Raw genomic sequence first — 22,460 nt, forward strand, 5'->3', positions numbered from 1 at the left:
GCATCATACTTCAAAATTTCTTTAATAACTCTTATTCTCAAGGGACTCACAAATGTGTTTCCTCCTACACCTTCTTCGGGAGTCCCGACTTTAAATTGGTTTTAAAGTTTTTGGTGTGTGCTCCTACTGAGCCACTCCATTCCTGCCCCATTAAGGTTGCTAACTTTCAAAACTATTTTGTTAGTTGTGATATCAGCCCGCAGGGTGAGTCAGTTGCAGACCTTCTCCTGTAAACTTCTGTTTACCACCTTTTACAAGGATAAGGTTGTCCTCAAGTCAAACCCACATTCCTACCTAAAATTGTATCGGATTACCATTTAGCACAGAAAATTGTGCTTCCAACTTTCTATCCACCACCGCATCCTGGCAAGGAAGAGGAAAGATTTCATAGACTCAACCCAAGGAGAGCTCTAAGCTTTTATATTTCAAGAATGGCAAAATTACACCAGCATGGCCAACTCTTCATTGGGTATACAGGACATTAACTAGGTCTGTCAGTTATCAAACAAACCTTATTCAGATCGATAACACTAGCTATTTGAGAGTGTTACAGGCTAGCTGGAAAAGGCCCCAAGTAGGCTTAAGGGCTCATTCTACTAGGGGAATGGCAACTTCCTCTGCCCTTCAGAGGGGAGTTCCGATAAAGGATATCTGCGAGGCAGCTACCTGGTCTACCATCCACACTTTTACAAGACATTATTGTCTAGCTACTTCTAACAATGAGGGAAGATTTGTGAAGGCAATTCTTTGCTCCATTCTTGACAAGTAATATTCAAAATTCAGAGGCCCTCCTCCAAAAATGTTATAGTGCTTTGGGAGTCTAGCATAAAATGCGGAATACGTGGGAGGACACAATCCATACGAAGAACAATATACTTAACCGTGGTAACGTTCTTTCAATGGATGTTACTCCCATGCATTCCTCGTCGACCCTCCCAAGCTACCCCGCTGTGGAATTTCCAGGCATTAAACTTTAACTTTACGCTCTTTTAGAGTCTGATAAATTGAAGGCACTAATTCTGCATATGGGTTGTGTAAAAAAACAGAACTGAAGCCAATGGGCGCTGCGTGTGTTATATATACTCGACGATGACTTCAACCGAAATGGAAGTCCTCGAGGGATATCTGATCGACTGTGTCGATTCACAGCACCCTCTCCCGAGAATAACTTTTCTTCCGAAGCGGCTGAAGCTGGAAACGAAGATATCATAAGATGAGGAGTACATTGGAGGAACATCCAATAGAAATAACCTATCTTCCCCCAACAACATTCTCCCCAACTGTTGCCCAGCTCCATCCCTGGATCTCAGGCACCCCCGCATCTAGCCCTTTCTGGCGAAGCCCGTACTCGCTGCTCAGCAGGGTGAGGCCGCCCTATTGGCTGCCTTACTACTAATTCGCGGGGGTCGGTAGCTGCGATCCTGTTGCTCCTATTTGTTTAAAGTTGCTACGCCTACTGCACCCATTCTCATGTGCGCTTCTATACACCATATTCCAGTCCAACAGAGTCATAAAGTCCAAGGGCTACACATTATCAAGTACCTCAAGGCGCTATACTAGAATTCCGCACCCGCTTATCCTCGCAGTGTACATGATATAGTATATTCACTTATCGTGTTCCTGGCGATCCTGTTCCTCATCTCGCGCCGGACAGCCGTGTAAGTCCAACCACGACGCTGCTTCCTCTGGGGTATCAAAGAACAGCGCTCTGCCTTTGTGCAGAACTTTCAACTTCGCTGGCTACAATAGCATGTACCTGATATCCGCTGCACGCAGTTTTCTCTTAACCGCCACATAACTGTATCGCTGTCTTTGCACCAACATAGTATAGTCAGGGTATGCTGTCATCTTAGAGGAGGCTCTTTCTATCGTTCCGCCCTTATGAAAATACTCCAGAATCTTTTCCCTGTCTTTGTAATTCAAAATGTTCGCAATTATCGGCTGCGGTGGAGCTCCAGGCCATGATTTCCTCATCAGGGCTCGATGTGCCTGCTCAACCGTGAACCCCTGTGAGAGTTTGTCCGCTCCCACTTCTTGCAGAATCATGTTCTCCACGTAGTCCGTGGGGTCTTGGCCCTCTTCTCCTTCTGGCAGACCAACCACCCGGATGTGTTCCGTCTTGCCTGTCCTTCTGCTTCCTCCAATCTGTTTTCAAGGTTGGCAACCTGTTGTTTGAGCACATGGACCTCCTTCACATTGTTCGTGCTTACGTCAGTGTTAGTCTTTACTGTGCTTTCCAGGCCACTAGTTCTTTCTGCCAGTGCTCTGACGTCCTGTCGCAGCTCGGTGACTTCAATTCCTATGGCATCTATTTTGTTCTCCAGGGCTGTCCGCATTTCCGCCATCAGCGTGCCCCACCTAGCCCTTAGGTCCGTTATGGCCGCTAGGACCTGTTGGTTTTCTCCTTCAGGGGCGTCCTCCCCCGATGCCCCCCCGTCTTTTGTGCTGGGGTCGGAGGGGTCCTCTGCAGGTCCCAACCTCTTTCAAAGTTTACAGTGTTGCATTAGTTCATAAAGGGCAGACCACCAGTACTCCTCGTGCACCTATTTCCCACTGTATTTCACGTGGCACTTCTTCTCAGCAGCGGTGCCATTGTGCAGTCCAGCGGTCTGCATTTACTGAGTACCTCGGCAATGGAAGGGGGTCAGTTCTGAGGCCTTTGTTGTGATTAGGCAGGCTTCTCAATGCGCCTCGTTCAATTGTCCATTTCGTTCCGGGTGGCACTAATTTTCAACAGCATTCGGATTCAAACAGCGCACCACTTCGTGCTTGCAGTGCACTACAGCAATACAAAGGAACCCAAACGGGCATCTCGCCCCGTTCGTTTCGACATCAGCACACCGTGTTCGTGTGTTCCATGCTTAAGTAAACAGCTTCTGTCACCGGCGCTCGGGGCTGTGCTGCCTTCAAGCATATGTAACTCGCGGTCAGTGTCTCCCTCATCAATCTCACTTCCGTCCGCTCTTCGTGTCACAGATCGCAGCGTCCATCATACACAGCTGCCTTTGTGAGCGACTGGGAGCCGCGCCAGCATACGGCGTTTGTCTGTTGATACTGTTGCAATCTTTGGTCGCTTCATTCATTCGATCCCGGGAGCGCCGCCTCATTGTTACAGTAAATAGAGCAAGGTTTCAATGCGTTGCTACTAGCAGCTAACTTCCTTGCGATCCGTGTGTTTCAGCAGGATTCGATTCTCCTCTGGGCTGCGATTACGCTCCCTTTTGTTGTCCGCCATCTTGGCAACAATTTATCCATACGGCCGCCCACTGAAGTCTTTTATCTCTTGATTCATAGACGCGAAGGACTTGCCTCTCAGGATTCTTGCAGAGCGTGTGTTCAGACACCCGTTCCTTCAGTTACCAGGTGCGTGCAGCATTTTTCCAGCGTAATTTCTCAAATGGATGTCGGATCATCAGGAGCTCAACACAAAGGCATGTCCTAGTCCATGGCTGGTTAGCCACGCCCCCCATCCTGGAGAACAATAGTTACAGGTAAGTTACTGAAACCAGAGTAGACAAGGTCTTCAGGTGTCTACTTAGCGGCGCAATCCATCTTTAAATGCACACCAGAACAAGGGTCTTACTTCTCAATCCGCTTTATGGTTCCATTTTTAAAAGGCCTGAGTAACACCTTCCCTCAGGCCTCTTTTGTGGTACCGGCATGGGATTTGAACTTGGTGTTGATATTCCTTATGGCTTCTCCATTTGAGCCGTTGCATCATGTCCTCTAAGTCTACACTCATAAAAAACGTCCTTTTTGGTCGCTATTTCCCCAGCTCAAAGAGTGAGCTCACGCCTGATCTTGTTAAGCCACTTTACCAAGGACAAGGTGACTCTTGGTGTGTACCTTTTGTTCCCTCCAAAAGTTGTGTCAGAGTTTCACTTGTCGTACAAAATTTGTTTGCCATTTTTTATCCACTTCCTCATCCATTTAAGGGGGAAGAGAGGCTACATAGGCTCGACCCCAAAAGGACCATGAGTTTTCACATAGCCACGACAGACCAATTCACACTAGCAGACCAACTGCTCATTGGTTATACCTGCCTGAAAACTGACAAAGGAATAACGGAGCAATCCATTTCAAGGTGGATAGTGCTTTGACTTTTTGAATGCTACACCATACCGGGTAAAAAGATTCCTGTAGGCTTCAAGCCACACTCCACTAGGGATATGATACTTCAGCACTTCTAAGAGGAGTACTTGTAAAGGATATCTGTCAGGTCACAACGTGTTCTTCAATACACACATTCTCAAAACAATATTGCCTGGACACAGTATCCCCAAATGAGTCTCGTTTTGGCACAGCTCTTCTCCAACAGGTGATGACATAGTTGCTGTGGAGTTTGCTCCTTCCCTCCTTTGTGATGTCCTACTGCTATGGGACTCTAGCTAAGATAAGGAATCTGTGGGAGGAACATCCATCAAAAAAGAACATTAACAGGGGTAAGTAATTTGTTATTCCCCTGCCTGTTTGCTCATTCTTATGGGGAAACGCACTAGTCCCAAAGACTGTCAGTACTAAGAGACTATATCTCTGTACAAATGTTTGTATTTTTTGAATTGCATACATCACCTTACATCGAAGTGCAATCAGGCTACTTTGTATCCTTATTTCTGATGCTTGTGAATCTGCTTACTCTCACTATGGATGTATCTCTGACGGGGTGAAAGGGCTCACCTCCATCGCACGGCATTTGGTCCCCAGCAGTAGCGTCCAACCACATACACCTGTTGGAGTTGTTGGCAGTGTTCAAGGCCCTAAAGGCTTTTCATACACAACTTCAGGGGAAGACTACTGGTCCTCACGGACAGCACCACGGCCATGTATTACCTGAACAAACAGGGGGGCAGACACTCTCCAGGGCTATCCAAACTCCCAGAACATTTGGAAGTGGGCTCTCAAACACAGAATGTTCCTCCTGTCTTAACATGTTCCAGGGGAACTCAATCTTCTGGCAGACGTGCTCAGCAGAGACGTCCCACTACCCACAGAGTATGAATGGCAATTACACAAAGACATTGGCCCTCATTTTGAGTAGGGCGGTAAGGGATACAGGGCACCGGTAAGGAGACCGGTGCCGGTAATCACTTACCGCCCTACTACGATGTCCCTTAGCGGGTCCCTTCCTTAACGCCTGGTCTGACCAGGTGTTAAGGACGGGACCCGTTAAGGGACCTGGGCGCAAATAACGGGCTTGGCATACACCGGCCCGTTATTTGCGCCATCCTCATTCCCATTGTGCCCTATGGGGGCTCAAATGGGAATGGGGAATGGTTTGGTGAATGGGGACTTACTGGTCCCGCCAAGGTCTGACTAGACCAGTAAATCCCCATTGCACCAAACCGGACACGGTACCGTTATTGGTGGCAGTCATGGCGCAAATAGCGCCATGACTACCACCTACCTCGAAATGGGGCCCATTGTCTCCAAGGTATATGGGGGCTCAAATGGGAATGGGGAATGGTTTGGTGAATGGGGACTTACTGGTCCCGCCAAGGTCTGACTAGACCGGTAAATCCCATTGCACCAAACCGGACACAGTACCATTATTGGTGGCAGTCGTGGCGCAAATAGCGCCATGACTACCACCTACCTGGAAATGAGACCCATTGTCTCCAACGTCTTTGCGGAATGGGGCTTCCCAGAGATCGACTTATTTGCAGCTCTGGAGAATGCCCAATGCCAAAATTACGCCTCCAGTTACCCCCAGAACAACTCAAAGGGGAACGGTCTCTGGATAACATGGTCAGGGAGATTGGTCTATGATTTTCCCCCCCAACTCCCCTACTCAAAAATATAGTGCGCAAGATGCACCAGGAACCAGTCACAGTGATTCTGGTAGCCCCCATGTGTGCCTGCCAACCATGGTTCTCTCATCTGATGGCGATGTCAGTCTCTCCTCCAATGACGCTACCTTGCCCATACAACATGCTCTCACAGGACAAAGGAGAGACTCTCCACCCTTTCCCGCAAACTCTCAATTTAGCAACCTGGCTCCTGAGGTCATAGAGTTCGGGCACCTCCAACTTCCTCAGAGATGTATGGATATTCTTAAATAGACAAGAAAGCCTAACACCAGACATTGCTATTGCAATAAATGCAAACGCTTCGTTATATGGTTCCATTCTAAGAGCATCAATCCCAGTGACTGCTCACCTACCTACATTGTTTTATACCTGACTCATCTACTGGACTCGAGTCTGGTTTTTCATTGTCTGAAGGTCCACCTGGCTGCACTTTCAGCATACACTACATTCCAAAAGGAAGGTGTCGTGGTTGAAGATCCCAGTGATCAAGGCATTTATGCAAGGGGTTAAAGTACTTCATCCCCCTATTTCGAACCCAGCTCCCGGATGTGACCTAAATGTGGTATTAACTAGGCTAATGGGATCTCCCTTTGGGCCTATGCATAAGGCTAGCCTTAAGGCTCTCACTTAAGACTGCCTTCTTGGTGGCAGTCACTTCAATTAAAAGAGTTGGTGAATTATAGGCCCTTTCCGTTCAAAACCCATTTGTCACAATTCACAAAGATAAGGTGGTTTTGCGCACTCACCCAAGGTTTAGCCGAAATTCATTTTAAAGTTACATGTGAACCAATCAATTGAACTACCCACCTTCTTCCAAACCCAACTAGTGTGGCAGAAAGAAGCCTACACACACACACTTGATGTACGCAGGGCAGTCATATATTATCTGGAAAAAACAAAACGACTAAGAACGACAAACCAGATTTTCGTTTCAGTGGCAGCTGGAGAAGGGGCACCATGTCCCTAAATCTGCCACCTCAAAGTGGATTGTAAACTGCATCACACTCTGCTACACTCTTGCTGAAAGAGATCTGCCCTTCAAGCTTAGAGCACACTCTACCTGGGGCACTGGGGCTTCCATACATTACAAATGTTCCTCTCGAATCCATTTGCAAAGCAGCATCCTGGAGTTCTATTCACACACTACTGCCTAGATGCTTATTATAGGTCAGACTCTCAGGTGGGACAAGCGGTAATAAGACATCTCTTTACTACTGTTCCTTCTCACACCCCACCTCCAACTCTGGGTACTGCTCGCTAGTCTATTCACAGCATGTGACTCTAAGCAGATTCACAAGCATCAGACGACATGCATTACTTACTGTAATCGCATTTTTGATGCTTGTATCTGCTTAGATTCACATGCGCCCACCCTTCCTCCCCGTTCGGAGTAGAAGGAACATAGATGCCTTACTATTCGCTCTCTATCTGTACTCACTCACGTTAGTCATGAGGCTCCCTCATGGCAGAAAAAACAAAAGAGGGATCTCGACGCGTAAGGGATCTTGGGGACACTACACGTCACATTAAGGATAGTGTTACAAGCACGCCCATGTCAATGTCCCCTTTCGATCCTCGAAAGACAAGATGCAATACTCTGCGATTACCACTAGATATCGGACTGTATGCACAGCATGTGAATCTAAGCAGATAGAATCATCAGAAATGCTATTATGGTAAGTAATGCATGTCATTTTGTTTTGTATATAATGGCTGTGTGGTTACTTTGACAATGTGCCTAAAACAAGCTGGTGGTAGCTGTGATATTTTTTTTATAGTTTTTGTTATTTTACTCATGCACTTTTGCATTTACCGCAAATGGCTACTAAAGCTGGCTAGACCCTTAAAATGGCCATCCCGCTTGTTCTTTACTCCTATAGCTCTTTGGCTTTGTACCACCTTATCATGTGAGGAAATGGTGTGTGTGTGTGTGTCTGTCTGTCGTCCATAGCTCTGTTGCTAAACAATGTGATGACTAGTGGTAGTCCATGATTGGACAATTGATTGCTATTTGAATGGTGCATCTCCTTACCATCGGTGGGCCTGCTCCCTGCCTGAATCTTGGATAAAAGGACTCCGGTTTTGCAGAACACCATTGGAGCCAACACTTCTACGAAGGCTAACGGCTCACTGACGACCCGAAGGCTACCCCTGCATAGACTCCAGTCTTGTCCCGATGAAGCCCTACCCCTCTGTCCTGATTTAAAGAAGTCATAAGTTGGTGCTTCAACCACTGGACCGATGGGAACAACCAGGCTCTACCCCTGCTCCAGAATCTGTGCATTCTGAGCCTTTGTAAGTGTCCCTGGAGCAACCGGTGGACTAACCAGCTCTCTCCTGGGCTAGAGTAGAGCCTTGCAACTTTGCAGATCTTCATCTTATGCCACAAGGTGCCCCCTTCTGCATTTACAGCTATTTCCCTCCAAGTAAGCTGTGCTTTGTTCTCCGCTGTACGATCGCCGGTCATGGCCTGACTGATGACTTTTGTTGGACCATTTCTTCTTCAATCCGGTCTGTTGCCCTGACGTGGTTTGCTAGTCATCCTTCCACATGTGGGTCTTCATCTGGAAGCTGTCTGGAATCGTTTGTTGGGTACTGCGAACATTACCTCTGCACCCCTGGGCCACCTTAATCTGGACCAGGCGCAGTAAATTGTGTCCCCAGTGGATTCCGAAACATCTGCAGTGGTATCTGGAAGCATCGGAGTCAGAAGGGTAAGTTAACATTCCTGTTTCATCCCTCCCCCCCATCCCAGTATACGGTAACATTGGGTGTAAAGTCCTGACCATAAGTCGCTCTTACCTGACCTTTTGGTGGTGGAACCTGGGATAAAAATCCTTCCCTATAGGCCTATCCTACTGTGTTGATTGAGTTGAGTCCTCATCTGAACTTTGATCTAAACTTGAGAACTTGCTATAATCACCACCTCAGCCCACTGTATTCTTTCTAAATAAAATTACAAGTTGGAACCAGTGACTTTTGGGCACAAGGCCCCCACCATTTTAGGATTGGACTTTATAAGACTGAAGGAAGCTGTGTTTATTCTGAAGCGTTCTGCCTATTTTCCTTGCATCTGACTACTCACCTGTATGCAATTCTAGTCTCCAAATGGTGAATGTGCATAAATGTGTTATAAGGTTTTGTGTGACAATGCTTACCTGTGATTTTTGTATCCTCATTGAGTAACTAAAGACCTAATAAATATCTGTAATTTTTTCTGGAACTTGTGCATCTACTTAAATTCACATGCTAAGAATAGGTGTAATTTCTGTATTTTTATATAATTAGGGTCTAACTGGAATTACTGGTCTTTCTGTGTGGACTCCTTGTTGTCCTAGACCACTCATACTTTTCCTGAGAATAAGCCTTGGCTGCTTGGCTACCTTACCTTGTCTGGGTTTTGGCCAACCTGTCAGTGTCTTCTATGTTTACCTTAAATATGCTGGCCTCCCAAAATCCTCACACCAGCGCTGATTTTGGAAATTCATCTTAACAGGCAGCAATTCTGCATAAGCAATTTGATCTACTCCAGCAATGGGGTCTGGCATGGATTCACATGCTCATGAATATTTCCTGTCATCAGGCTGGGAATCCTCGGTAAAAGAAAAATCAGTTTCACTTACAGACTGTTTTTCTCCTTTGAACCAATCACTGAACTCTGGGTCATACTGCCCCCAGCCAATGACTGCCCTCTTCCTAAACCCCTCCTCTGGCAGCCATTTTCAAATTTTTACTGCACGTTCAAGTTTTGGGAGTCCTCATGTTTTGCTCCATGAGCTTATCTATGATTTTCCGTGCTTTTTCAGTAAAAAGTTAAATTTTTATCTAATAGGGCATGTGTGCTCTTTCGTTCCTTTGACCAGCAAGCAGTGATCAGTTTGTCGGCGTCTTTTGTCGCCCCTCAAGGGCAAGAAAGAGTTTTCATCGAATATTCCAGAAGGCCATCGGGCCTATACCACACGCCGGACCATGTTGGAGAAGGATGGAGGTTCTCTCTTCAAGCGCTGCTCGAGCTACGGATTGAGGAATGCGTTTGTGGAGGACAAACACTCCCAGTGCCTCTACTGTCTCCATTCAGATCACAAGGCAGATTGCAAAATTTGCCTTGGATTCACCAAATGCACCATCAAGGATCGGCACAGCAGATTGGCAGCATGGCTCAGCGCCAAGGCCTCTACTCCGTGCGACAAAGAAGCCCGTTCCTAGGACCGGCTCGTTGTGGGTGAGGCATGCCAGAAGACCAGAACAAGCACTGCGATTCCGTCGGGGGTCACCGCGCTAGTGGGTGAGCAGGGCGCGATCATCATCGCCATCTGCCTCCGTCTCAAGCCATCGCTCCAGCCCCTCCTCGACAAGGAAGTTGGCTAACCCTGGGAAGCTGCAGGAGAAGCCAGAGAAGGCCAAGGCGCCGGGTAAGGTGGCCGACCTTCCCCTAAAGACCCAGGTGGTCCAGGAGAAGCTGTCCTTGACAGTCAAGCTGGTGGCAGCCACCCTCTCAAAGGTGAAAGGGGCTGACCCAGGCCAGGGGGGAGGCTTCGGCCAAGCCGATGGAGAAGACACCATAGAAAAGGATGCCAGCCATGAGCCCGGCTCTGACCCCTCAGGATGCAAAAAAGGGGGGGCAGTGGAGACCTCTACAGTAGTCCAAGGCACAGATATTTCTTCAGACAAAGAGGACATGGCATCCGTTCACATGGTCTTGGAGGATGGAGGGAATGACGACAAAGACAGCAGAAATGCTGAGGAAGATGACAGTGAAATCGTCAAGGAGGACCACGACGCAGAGCTGACTACGATTTAAGCGCTGGACCTACTATCAACTCTCCACACGTTTGTGCCGGAGATCCAGAGGAGGATGCTGACGGTACCCCCGACGCTGGCCCGGTGATATCCGGCCTCCCCGGCGAAGAAGAGGAAACAGAATCCCCCGCCTCCTCATGTGCCCTACACCCGCTAGGGACACAGGGAAGGACGTGATGAAGGATGCGGATGACGACGGCGGCGTCTCGCTTCCACCGAGAGCTTCTTCACCAGACGAAGTTGGGTTGCTCCATGCCATGGTCGCCCACGCATCTGAGCTTGTCCAGCTGACGCCAGAAGAGACCAAGAAGGAGGGTTTCCTTGATCAGCACAGAGAAGTGAAGAGGAAAACCATTCTGTCAGTGCCTCTCCTGAACAACGTCTGGGATGAGAGCCTGGCACTCATGAGGAATCCCACCTCAGCCCCAGTGAAGAGACAGGCTGGAGAGGAAATACTGGGTGCCGGAGTCGGCACCCAAGTGCCTGCGATCTCAGCCCTCCCGCGGGTTTGGTGGTCTCGGTGGCTGCGAGGAAGAAATCATCGAATCCATCATCTTCGGCCTCCGTTCCCCCGTACAGTGAGGGAAAGAAGTTGGCCACCATGGGTAGAAAGGTGATCTACTCGGCGGTGACGGCGGTCAAGGCAGCGAATGCTCTGGCAATCATAGCCAGGTATGACAGCTGTGGTATAGGATGGCCCAGCTGCTGGAATTTCTCCCTGACGACAAGCTGGTCGAGACTCTGGAAATTCTCCAGGAGGGCGAAGTGGCATCGGACCATGCCATCACTATGGCCCTGGACATTGCGGACACAGGGTTTCCGACAGATGGGGAACGGTGTCTGCCTCCTTCATCATCGCTGCTTGAAAGCCACCATTTTTTTGGCAAGAAGTTCAGACGAGGGCCCTGGACATGCCTTTCGATGGAGACATTCTCTTTGGGAAGGCTGTTGACGAGTCGTCGTAGGCTATCAAGAGCGACATGCAGACAGCCCGGGCCATAGGAACGCTGCTGTAGCTTTGGCCTTCCTTTTGTGCCTCAGGAGGAAAATCCGGGAGATCATCGAAGGGTTTTGGCGCGGGATCATCCTTGTACCGCCAACCCTCCCATTCCACGACCCAGGGGTTGTTCGAAGACGTTCGGAGGTGGCCACCATCGTTGTCGCTCCCAAGGTGCCAGGCATGCCCCAAAGCAGGATTGAACCGGCCAGTACATCTGTGTCATGAGAGGACAAAGGCAGTGTATACGGTGAGGGAAATGTGCACAAGATCACACGGTGAATAGCTTTGAGTCAAATGACATGCACACAGGAACCAAGACACATGTACACTAAAACCCAGGATGTGCAAGTAGAGCGTGATAACAATACAAATATATGAAAAGGGATGTTGGGTAAGCACTTAAGCTCCTTATAATTACAAAGAAAGTCGGCAAGCTCCTTACCCACAACTGCTGTTACAGGTACTGAAAGTCCTAAGCCCACATACAGGGCAAGCAACGACAGGATCTGTGAGTTAACACCCTTGATGGTATTGTATAAGGTAACTTAAAAGACAATACTCACGAGGACGAGAAATTCTACCTGAAATGTGAGCAAAGCGAAAGGCTATAATAGCAATGGAAGGATAACTTAATGCATAGGACTTATGACAAGGGGAAAGTGTAGAACTAGTGATTACAGAATAGTGAGGAAAAAATAGGCATTCACACGGGAGCTGGATACAACTGCACACCACACCTAATAATCAATAGGAAATAAATGGAGAAGTGCAAGGGAAAACCTGGAATAGATTCCAAGTGGAAGTAGAGGAACAGAAGGAGGGAATACGAAATTCCAAAGGCAAAACCTCCCCCTCCCCATACAGGGAAAAATGCAATATGCCAAATATATAAACGAGTAGAGGCTAAAGGATCAAGGTTTCACAGCAGAATTAGGGCAAAGTCAATGAAATATAGAACACCGGCAAACTGGGCTGCACAGAAAAGGGAAAGCACTGGGAAGTGCTGCCTGCAAAACAGTGGAAGACCGATAGGGAATCCAGGAAGCTGAAAACACTAATAAGCACATTACATTTGAAATTCAGGGAAAAGGAACTAGAAACTAGGAACCAAGGCACTAAGCTAAGAACCAGAAACAAGGGACCAGTCACAAACTGGAACACTGCATCAATGACCAGCGCTGAACTGAAGCAAACAGGGGCTTTTAAAGCTGCTAAACAAACGAGCACATGCCTGTTGGGAAAGATTTCCATTATATGTGTAATTTTCCCTCCAGTTGTGTATCCCCCAACATTTGAGTTTACCAGGGGAGCACAGCCTTCTGCTGCACTCCTGGGCTTTTTGCTCACTTTATTATGGGGAAACTGACATGCCCTTAAAGACAGTCAGTACTGGGAGTCTTTTGTTTCCCTTAGGCCTTGCAAGTGTTGCAACTTTTCTGCAACATGTTACAAGTGCAAAAGGTACCTTACAGTACAGTGCGCTTGGGTCCTATAGTCATTTCCAAGAGCCATAGACACACTCAAAGGGATTTTTCGGAGTAGTACAGATGTGCCTTGGACAGGGCTGGTGGCAGCTTATCTTTCCGTGTATTTTTAACCCTTTCTTGCCATGCAAACCATGTTAACCATGTTTGGCACGAATAGGTGGCCTGGCTCCAAAATGGCCATGCCACGAAGTTATTTGTATTGTCCTTCGGCCATCTTGCGCCTTCACCTTCCCCAGGTCGAGTCGACCCGGGTCAGTCCTTATTTGGGCATGCATTTTCCCGCGAGGCACTCTGGGACCACTGTGGTCTGTGATTGGGCCACGTATGTTGAGCTGTATGTGAGCAGATCTTCCATTGGGTCCTCTTCGTTTTGGCGCGAAGGACATTCTGGATAAGAGATGGCCCCAATCTCACTGAACGAATGCTAGGATCCAAGTATCCTGAAACCAAGAAGCCGCTGATGACCCGCTGGAAGGTTTGGCACCCCGAGCCCACTGTCGTCCCGCTGGACCCCTCTGCATCTGATCGAACTATGTCTGTGAAGACGCTTCAAACCATTGGACTAGTGGGACCAACTATTCTCAGCACCTTCATCAAACCCTGCAGAAGTAAGTCTTCTCTGAAGTGTCCCTGGGCCAATCAGTGGGCTGACCAGCTTGCGCAGGACCTTTGCTCTGTCTCCGCCACCAGTTCGAGGAGGCCCTTGAAACTTGGTATCCCGTAAGCTGTGTGTTCCCGGCACTCACACCGAATTTCGTACACTTGGCGTTCCCAGGTCTGGAGTAAAGAGAGAACCTAAACCGGAGTACACACGGTTACTGTGTCACCCAGCCGTGGTGACGAACTTTGCAGGTGCACTACTTTTGTGCCCCTCCTGCCCCTGAAGCCTGCTGCAGTGAAACTGGCCCGATCCATCCACCAGGAGCAGAGAAATCGCCACTGTCCCGTTTGGGAATCAACACTGCAGCTTCACCACTGAAAGCCACAGAGATGCAGAAATTGCTGCATTCAAACCTGCAACCGAAGTGCACTCGACTGCCGAAGTTTGGTCCGGTGTCTGCCTAGGGCGCTGAGTACTAATGACCCTTACCGATGGCCCCTGATGGCCCTTCTCCTTTCCATTGCTAGTGCGAATCCCAAATCTTGGAACCTGTTCTGCCCTCCAGGGGAGACCCTCCACGAATAGTGGGGACTTATTCTTCATCGCTTCACCCCCCTTCCTGAACTGCTACAGCCCCCTGAAGAGACCCTGTTTCGCCCATCTACACTACCGTGTGTATCAGCATTGCAAGTACATTTGAGCAATAGGCTCCCCTCATTTTAGGGACTGGACTGCCTTTCATTTAGGCCTATAATTGATGTCGAATTGCCTAATGACTCTTTACACTACCTGCTTCCTTCTCTTTTTAGGTTGTGGACCCATTTTGTGCATTTATCCCTTTAGGGCCCTTGGTCTTGTATATATGTATTTTAGTAGAATTGTGTTGGTTTATCATTATTACTGTCATTATTGTGTTGATGTTCAAAGGCCTTGAATAAATGTGCTTGTATTTTTAAAATAACTACACCTGACTAGGAGTGATTTGTAAGTGTCCTTTACTCTGTGTGCTCAGTGAGGTCTTTCAATCACCCTCACTCCTCCTGAGACCTAGTCTTGACTGCTGCCAAGCTACCTTGATTGGTCTGGCTTGTCCAGAAGGTTATCTTGTTCCACGAAACTAGGTTGGCCTTCTGAACCTCTGCCCACCAGGTCAGAGTTCAGAAATCCATCTAACAATGCCTCGGTGTGCTGCCTGCTGCACCTGCCAGCCACAAGTGTTGCTTATCCTCCACCCAACCTTGTTCTGCAAGGGTGGAGATGAAGCAGTGGGCCAGGCATTCTGGGAAGCATAGTCTTTTGATTAAAGCAGCATGCTGGCTGCCAAAAACCTGGAATGGATCCGGAAGGGAAGTAGCATGGAAAATAAGGATTTAGCGCTCCCAATTCACCACAACACTGTAAACCCCAAATCATGCTCCCAAGTGGTGGGAACGGGAGCAAAGGGAGTGAATCATGACAGTCGGGTTCCCACCCATGCACCCCGGAGGAAGGCCAGTTAGCGGGCTTAGTCAGCGAGTGGGAAAAGATCTCCACCGACTTAAGGGTGCTGATGCTCTTGCCCACGGACACACTGTAGAGTTCCAGCAAAAGTGTCCGCGGATATCACCAGTGGCCCGGCAGGAGCAGTGCATCCCTCAGCTCCTGGAGGAAGTACGGGCCATGCTAAGAAACGGGGTGCCCGGAGTCTATGCCAGATACTGGAGAAGACTGGGGGCTGGAGGCCCATTCTCGACTTGCAGCTGCTAAACAAGTACCTCCAGTCCCAAAAATTCAGGATGGTCAGGTTGCAACATGTGCTCGGTCAACTGGAGGAAGGGGATTTCCTGACGTCTCTGGATCTAGAGGACGCATACTTCCACAACCCCCTTCACGAAAAGCATTGGAAGTTCCTGCACTTCATCGTACAAGTTCAGCACTACCAATTCAAGGCCCTCCCCTTAGGTATGAAGTCGGCGCCCAGGGAGTTTACAAAGTGCCTGGCACCAGTGGCGGCCCATCAACGTCTGCAAGGGATACACGTGTACCCGTACCTCGACGACTGGCTCATCCAGGCCAAGTCTAGGGAGCTTGCGGTCAAACACATGGACAGGGCCGGCCAGCTGCTGACGAATCTGGGTTCTCAATTAATTATCCAAAGTCCTGCTTGATTCCATCAGAGGACACGCTGTTCCTGGGGTCCAGGCTCAACCCGGTCTCCTGCCTGGCGGCCCCGTCAGAGGAGAAAATAGCAGCCATTCTGGGCAATGTGCAACGGCTCTTGGCACGGAAGATCACCACGGTACAGACCAAGTCACTGCTCGGCATGATGTTGTCGTGTATCTATCTAATCAGGCCCTGCAGGTTGTGGATGCGCCTCCTTCAGGAATTTCTGGATGCTCGGTGGGTCCAGGTGTCCGGAAGCTTCGAAGACAGGATTGTGCTTGGCGAGGAGTTCCGTCGAGTGATAAGGTGGTGGGGCTTGCACTCCAACATTGCTGGGAGCACAGATTCCCAGAGTCCACCATACCAAGAGACGGTCACCACGGATGCCTCCCTGGAGGGCTGGGGAGCCCAACCCAGACATCTCAACGCCAGAGGCATGTGGCTACCGGTGGAGAGGGACCTCCACATCAATATCCTGGAGCTGTGGGCAGTTTTCTGGGCCCTCAAGTCGTTCCTTCCATCCCTCAAGGGCAAGGTGTTGAGGGTTTTCACAGACAATACCACCACAATGTTCTTCATCAGGAAGCAGGGGGGCGCCAGATCCCCAGCTCTCTCCAGAAAGGCGCAGGAATTATGGCACTGGGCCGTCACCGAGGGATATTCCTCATTCCTTTTCACCTGGCGGGAGTCAAGAACACCATCGCCAACTACGCTCTTGCCACGAGTGGGAGCTTTGACAGGATCAAGCGGACAGCCTGTTCCTCAGATGGGGCAGACCCCAGATCAACCTGTTTGCAACGGCGGCCAAGTGCCATAGATTCGCCAGAAGGTTGCACCAGCCGAGGAGCATGGGGATGCGTTTTCCTTACCATGGGAAGGCCTGTTCCTGTACGCATTCCCTCCATTGCCACTCCTTCTTCGAGTCTTCATTCAACTGAAACGGTGCTGGTGCAGAATGATCCTTTTCGCCCTGGCATGGCCGAGGCAGATTTTGGACCCAAACCTTCTCAGCCTGGCAGCGTCACCTCCAGTCAAGCTACCAGTGGTCGCAGATCTATGCACCAGGGAAGGAGGCGCAATCCTGCGCCATGACCCAGGATCGCTGAACCTGAAGGCTTGGCTCCTGCAGCCTTAGAGTTCGGTGGGTACGAGCTGCCGGCGGACTGCAAGGAGGTCCTTGCCAGGGCCTGGGCATAGTTGACTGAAGTGCTACGGGCACAAGTGGAATCGTTTCACGACCTGATGCCGTATGCAGATGATCAACCTTCTGAGGGTCACAGCCCCTCAGATTCTTCCCTACTTGTTGTCTTTGGCCAAGGTGGGGCTGGCGCCCACCTCCATCAAGGTGCATCTGGTGGCTATCTCCCGCTACACCAGGTCTCTGGGACGGGCTTCTCTTTGGTCCCACCGTCTAGTCAAGGAGTTCCTGAAAGGACTGTTCAGATCGTTCCCACCGGTGAAGGCACCCGCCCCAGTGTGGGAACTCTATGTGGTACTGACAAGGCTCATGGGTGGTCCCCTTCGAGCCTATGCATCAAGCCCCACTCAGGTTCCTTTAGTGGAAAAAGGCTTTTCTCGTGGCTGTCACCTTTGCCAGGCGGCTAGGTGAGATCCAGGCCCTGTCCTGCAAGCGGCCTTATCTGACTTTCCACGAGACAAGGATGGTGCTGCGGACGCACCCCTCCTTCATGCCAAAGTTTCAGTTGGGAATCCACCTCAACGAGCCTTTGGTGTTACCTGTGTTTGTCCCCCCCGACGCCTTTGTCGCCGGCCGAAAGGACTTTGCACTTGTTTGACGTGGCACATGCTCTGAAGTTCAATGTGGCACGCACAAAGAGTTTCCAAAAGACTTTTCATGAACTTTAGTCCTGTGACCCATGGGAAAGCTTTGTCCAAGGCTTCCATTTCCAGGTGGCTCTCCGGCTGTATCACGCAGTGTCACAGGTTGGCAAACCGACTGCTGCCTGGCTATCCGAGAGCCCATTCTACCAGAGTGATCGCTGCGACGACGGTGTTCCTCTCTGGTTTGCCCCGGCTGGACATCTACAGGGCTGCTACATGGAGGTCTACGCACACCTTCACATGATTCTACTGCGTCGACAGGGATTCCAAAGAGGAGTCCTGGGCCGGCCAAGCAGTACTACGCAACCTGTTCGCTTCAAGGTGTGCTTGGTCCGGAGGTAAGAGTAATTGCTTTTCATGAGCCTTGCCACCTCCTGTGGTTGTGTATGTATGTACTGCTATGTATTCTTTATTCATGAACATGTGAATCCATGCCAGACCCATGCTGGAGAACAACAGTTACAGGTAAGTAACTTGTTCCATTCAAACCCTTGGTTTCTTGCATAGTGGACCTTCTTATTTAGAAGACATCCATTTTAGTGGCCATTATTTCAGCAAGAAGAGTAAGATGTCTTCAAGCCTTCTCCAGAGGATCCTTATATTATCTACCATAAGAATATGGTCGTTTTCCAAACTGTTCCATCTTTCATTCCCAAGATTCTTTCTAATTTTCATTTGAATCAGGAGATTGTTTTGCCGGCGTTCCGTCCTAGACCTAATAATTCCACTGCAAAGAAGACTAAGCACAATTTCGAGAAAGCAAGAGTTTTCAAATTTGATCTGGACAGAACTGGTTCTTTCAGGACATATGATCATCTTTTCATTAACGATGGTGGTGTTTCACTTATAAACAAGGCAGCTAAAGCTACCAACACTAGCATTTCTAAAGCTAAGAAGATATCTGGCCTGCAGGTCCCGGAAAGACATCACACTGTTTTGACCAGCACTAAGCCAGCATAAGGGGGCTTCCAGCGACATGTCCCACTCACAGAGAACTTTAGGGCAGCCACATGGGCTACTCCTTTTGCTTTTGTTAAGCACTATTCTTTTAATGCTTCTTCAAGAAACTATGCTTACGTGGATAGTACATGGATCTGCACACTCTGGTTTCCCAACCAGTTGGGAGGACGGTAGAGCCGTACACTGGATACAAATAATTACCTTCATGGGGATTCCGGTACTCTTGCTGCTTGCGCTCGTTCCTTCACAGCGCCCACCCAACCGTCCCTCTCTATGCATATGTTACCTCCACAGTGAAAAAACCGATGGAACTGGAAGTGCTGTTTGGTGGGGCTGGGCACACAACCGTGATGCTCTCATTTACTGGCCTCATTCTAACACTTTAAAAGTGACTGCATCCTCTTTTGGAGAAGCCTTTTCCTGTCCAGCCTGTGGCACTGACCTGCCCAACCGTAGTGAAGCGGGAAGAGCAAGGACTAGGAGTACTGGAATCACCATCAATGTAATTGTTTTGTTTTCCGTCCACTGGACTTTGTATTGTAAATGAACATACAGGCTAGGACTGTCCAGATTGTCAGTGGAAAATTGGTAGGGTTATTGGGGGTTGGGACTAAAAAGAGAGCACTAGGGCTTGCAAAAAAGGGTGCAGAAAAATGTCAGACAGCAGTAGGTCTTTGGGAAAGTGGCTGTCTTCAGGTCACTGGCATTCATCTCTGCTCCCTTCCCTCCCATCTTTTGCAGCACCCATGTTGGACGAGTCTGTGATCATTCAGCTGGTGGAGATGGGGTTCCCCATGGAGGCTTGCCGGAAGGCAGTCTACTACACTGGCAACAGCGGTGTTGAGGCTGCTATGAACTGGGTGATGTCTCACATGGAAGATCCAGGTAAATCTACTTGTTCTTGCATGCACCCCTCCGCTTATCTGTTGTAAACTAGGCGCTTGCTCATAGTTGTATTCTAACATTCCGTCTCTTAATCCAGTAGCAAGTCAATGTTGAAAAAGTAATCCTGGCAGGATCAGGCCTAGATCAGTAACTCTTAGATAGCATAGTGCAGATTTGTGGGGAATATATCCATATTTAATGAAAACAAAAAGTATGATTTTCTGGATGGAAGAGTCTATGATCCTCTCTAATCCCACTGCCAGACCCATGCCCTTACTCCTGTGTTCAGAAACACCATGCAAACACAAGGGGGGTGGGTGCTGGGAGTCCCTCTGACAGCCATTAGTCCCGGTTTTGAGAGTCTTAGCCAGAATCTTTAGCTCACTATCGCTTTCACAGAGGAGACATATCCATAACATATCAGTCTTTGTACTGTCCTGGGGAAGTCCAGCACCAAAATGCTAGGCAATTCTCTTCTGAACAAGAGTACCGACAGTAACCCCAGACATGCGTTTCGGCCTGGTTGGGCCTCATCAGTAGGGTGGTAGCTGTGCCTCTCTAAGAGCAGTGAGCAAGGGGTCCACGTCTGGATTACCCTAATAACTCAAGGTGAGTTAATTTAATTATGCAAACACCAAACATGGAAACTTTGCATTGCACGGTAATCTGCAGTTGTTAGTCAAGGTTTGCCATTTGTGAGCACTTGTTATTGCCATCTTAATGTTGGTCCAGTTTCAGTGTCCGTTTTTGCTTGTATTCCTTTTGCTTGCTTAGACTTTGCAAATCCACTGGTGCTACCTGGATCCAGTGGCCCTGGTTCTACAAGTGCCTCAGTCGAGCCTCCAAACGAGGATGGTATCGCCACCATCATCTCCATGGGCTTCTCCCGCGAGCAGGCTATCAAAGCGCTCAAATCTACGGTACGTTCCTCCGTCACATTCTTAAGTACTACGCATGTCCCGTGACAAGTAGGTGACCGCCATCTCTTCCTTTCCCTCTGCAGTGCAACAGCCTGGAACGGGCGGTGGACTGGATTTTTAGTCACATTGATGACCTAGATGCAGAAGCAGCCATGGACATCTCAGAGGGTCGTTCGGTTGCTGAATCGATCTCAGAATCTGTTCCTACAGGGCCTAAAGTACGGGATGGACCAGGAAGTAAGTATGTTTGATTTTACCACCACCTAAGGTTTTGTTGCCAGACATGTACCTTGAGCACCTTGTTAATCTATGCAATGGCAACCAAGATGGACGTAAAAGTTACTGAAAGATCCCATGTAGCGCTCTCAGTTTGATCTTTTTATGTTTAAGGGATGCAGAGTAAATTTCAGCTTTTCTTGTGCTCCATGGAAACTTCTGTGGACAGGTATTGCTGTTAGAATATTTGATCATGTCTGTTTCCCCACAGAATCCTCATGACATCCATGCAGTAGACCCTTCCTAGACCTAAGGTCTGACTCTGCTAGCAGCCACTGATTCTAATACTGTAATGCTTTTGCAGTTCAATGGATCCTTTGAATTCAGTTCTCACTGTCTCTCGTTTTTTTTTCTATTTTAGAATACCAGCTGTTTGCCTTTGTCAGTCACATGGGCACCTCCACCATGTGTGGCCATTATGTCTGCCACATCAAGAAGGAGGGAAGGTAAGAATATTATGTTGTCTGTCGGCTCTGTAGTTGAAGTATGAAGAATGAGTGCAACAGTTTCTGAAATTGAAGAAGCAGACGTTTCCTGGTCAGCCAGGTAGTGTCTTACAGTGCCAGTCTGCCGAGAAACAATAAAACTGGTCACCTTGCTTTGTTTTAAGAATAAAGCCCAACATAACTTTGTAGCTGAACTTTGTGCATGGTGGTTATGTATACCGCCATACATGGCTATAGGATACTATGTTACTTTGAAGAACAAAGTGGATGGAATCCGTGTGCTGTGCGTGTGGGTCTAGGACTTTCTTACCTCAGGAGGCTATGATATGAATTTTTGTTGTCAGTAGGAGGTGTGATCCTCATTGTCACACTTACGGATTTGTGCGGGGGGTGTTCACTGGCTTCTTTCCCTAGGTCTGTTGCAATCTTCGCTTTTATCACAACAATGATGGTGCAATGTTATAGTTCATTCCTTACTGTAGCTACGTAGCGATTGATCCATGGTGCGCTCACAATGCATAGAATGTTATGTAAATGGGCGGGGGGGGAATTCCAGTTCCTCAATGTTAGTTGCTGCTGGCTGTGTGATCGGGCCCACACAAACGTTGTGTTGCCTCTCCAAAGGCCATCCTGTCCTTTTAATTATAACATTGGTGACGAATGGACCGGACCCCATGGCCTTCGGACCAGCGTGCGGTTAGTCAGATGATCTGTACCTAGGAGGAGGTGTTTCCAGAATGGTGGAAAAGGGGGCAGCAAATCATCTAACCTCTGAGTGGTTCACTCAGGAGCATCAGACACACTCATAGACACTCCGATGCACAGTGCCAAAAGCTGCAACCCAGACCTATGGCATAGGGGTACGGTATCCTACACCAAGCCCCAAGCAGAGGCAGGAGAGCGAGTAGCGCATAGTTCATGCACCAAGGACGACGCAGCCGACGTAAGGGATGAGTTAGAGGAAAGGACCTTAAGCAATGTTGACCGCGTGAGGAGTGCACAGTTGTGCACCAAAGAAGACGCACGTCAGGACCAAACTAGAATATAGGACCTCAAGCTGGGCCAACGACTAAATGGAAGAGATGGAGCGAGGAGGAGCTCTGGAACAATGAGGGTTGACGGAGCATGGATCAGGCGGAAAAACAAGATTGCAGAAGGTGATAAAGGCACACCCTCTAACCATAGGTGACCTAATTTTAAAAATTGGAGCAGGAGTGCAGTATGGTCAGGGACAGTTCAATGAACTGGAACAGGACATTGTATTTCCAATATGCAGCAAGCCAGTGCCAAATCA

At 48.7% G+C, this 22,460-nt stretch overlaps 1 protein-coding gene across 2 annotated transcripts in view; it reads left to right on the forward strand.

Moving 5' to 3' along the window:
* USP5 (ubiquitin specific peptidase 5) overlaps positions 1 to 22,460 on the forward strand; it is a 1,083,475-nt gene that overhangs the window by 993,191 nt on the left and 67,824 nt on the right. For both annotated transcript variants that reach the window (XM_069650637.1, XM_069650636.1), the window contains exons 16-19: positions 19,381 to 19,524; positions 20,299 to 20,444; positions 20,528 to 20,681; positions 21,082 to 21,166. In XM_069650637.1, coding sequence (XP_069506738.1) covers positions 19,381 to 19,524; positions 20,299 to 20,444; positions 20,528 to 20,681; positions 21,082 to 21,166 — 529 coding nt within the window. The remainder of the gene's footprint in view (positions 1 to 19,380; positions 19,525 to 20,298; positions 20,445 to 20,527; positions 20,682 to 21,081; positions 21,167 to 22,460) is intronic.

The sequence above is a fragment of the Ambystoma mexicanum genome, chromosome 3p (genome assembly GCF_040938575.1).
Source record: "Ambystoma mexicanum isolate Mex_15411 chromosome 3p, UKY_AmexF1_1, whole genome shotgun sequence".
Taxonomy (NCBI): Eukaryota; Metazoa; Chordata; class Amphibia; order Caudata; family Ambystomatidae; genus Ambystoma; species Ambystoma mexicanum.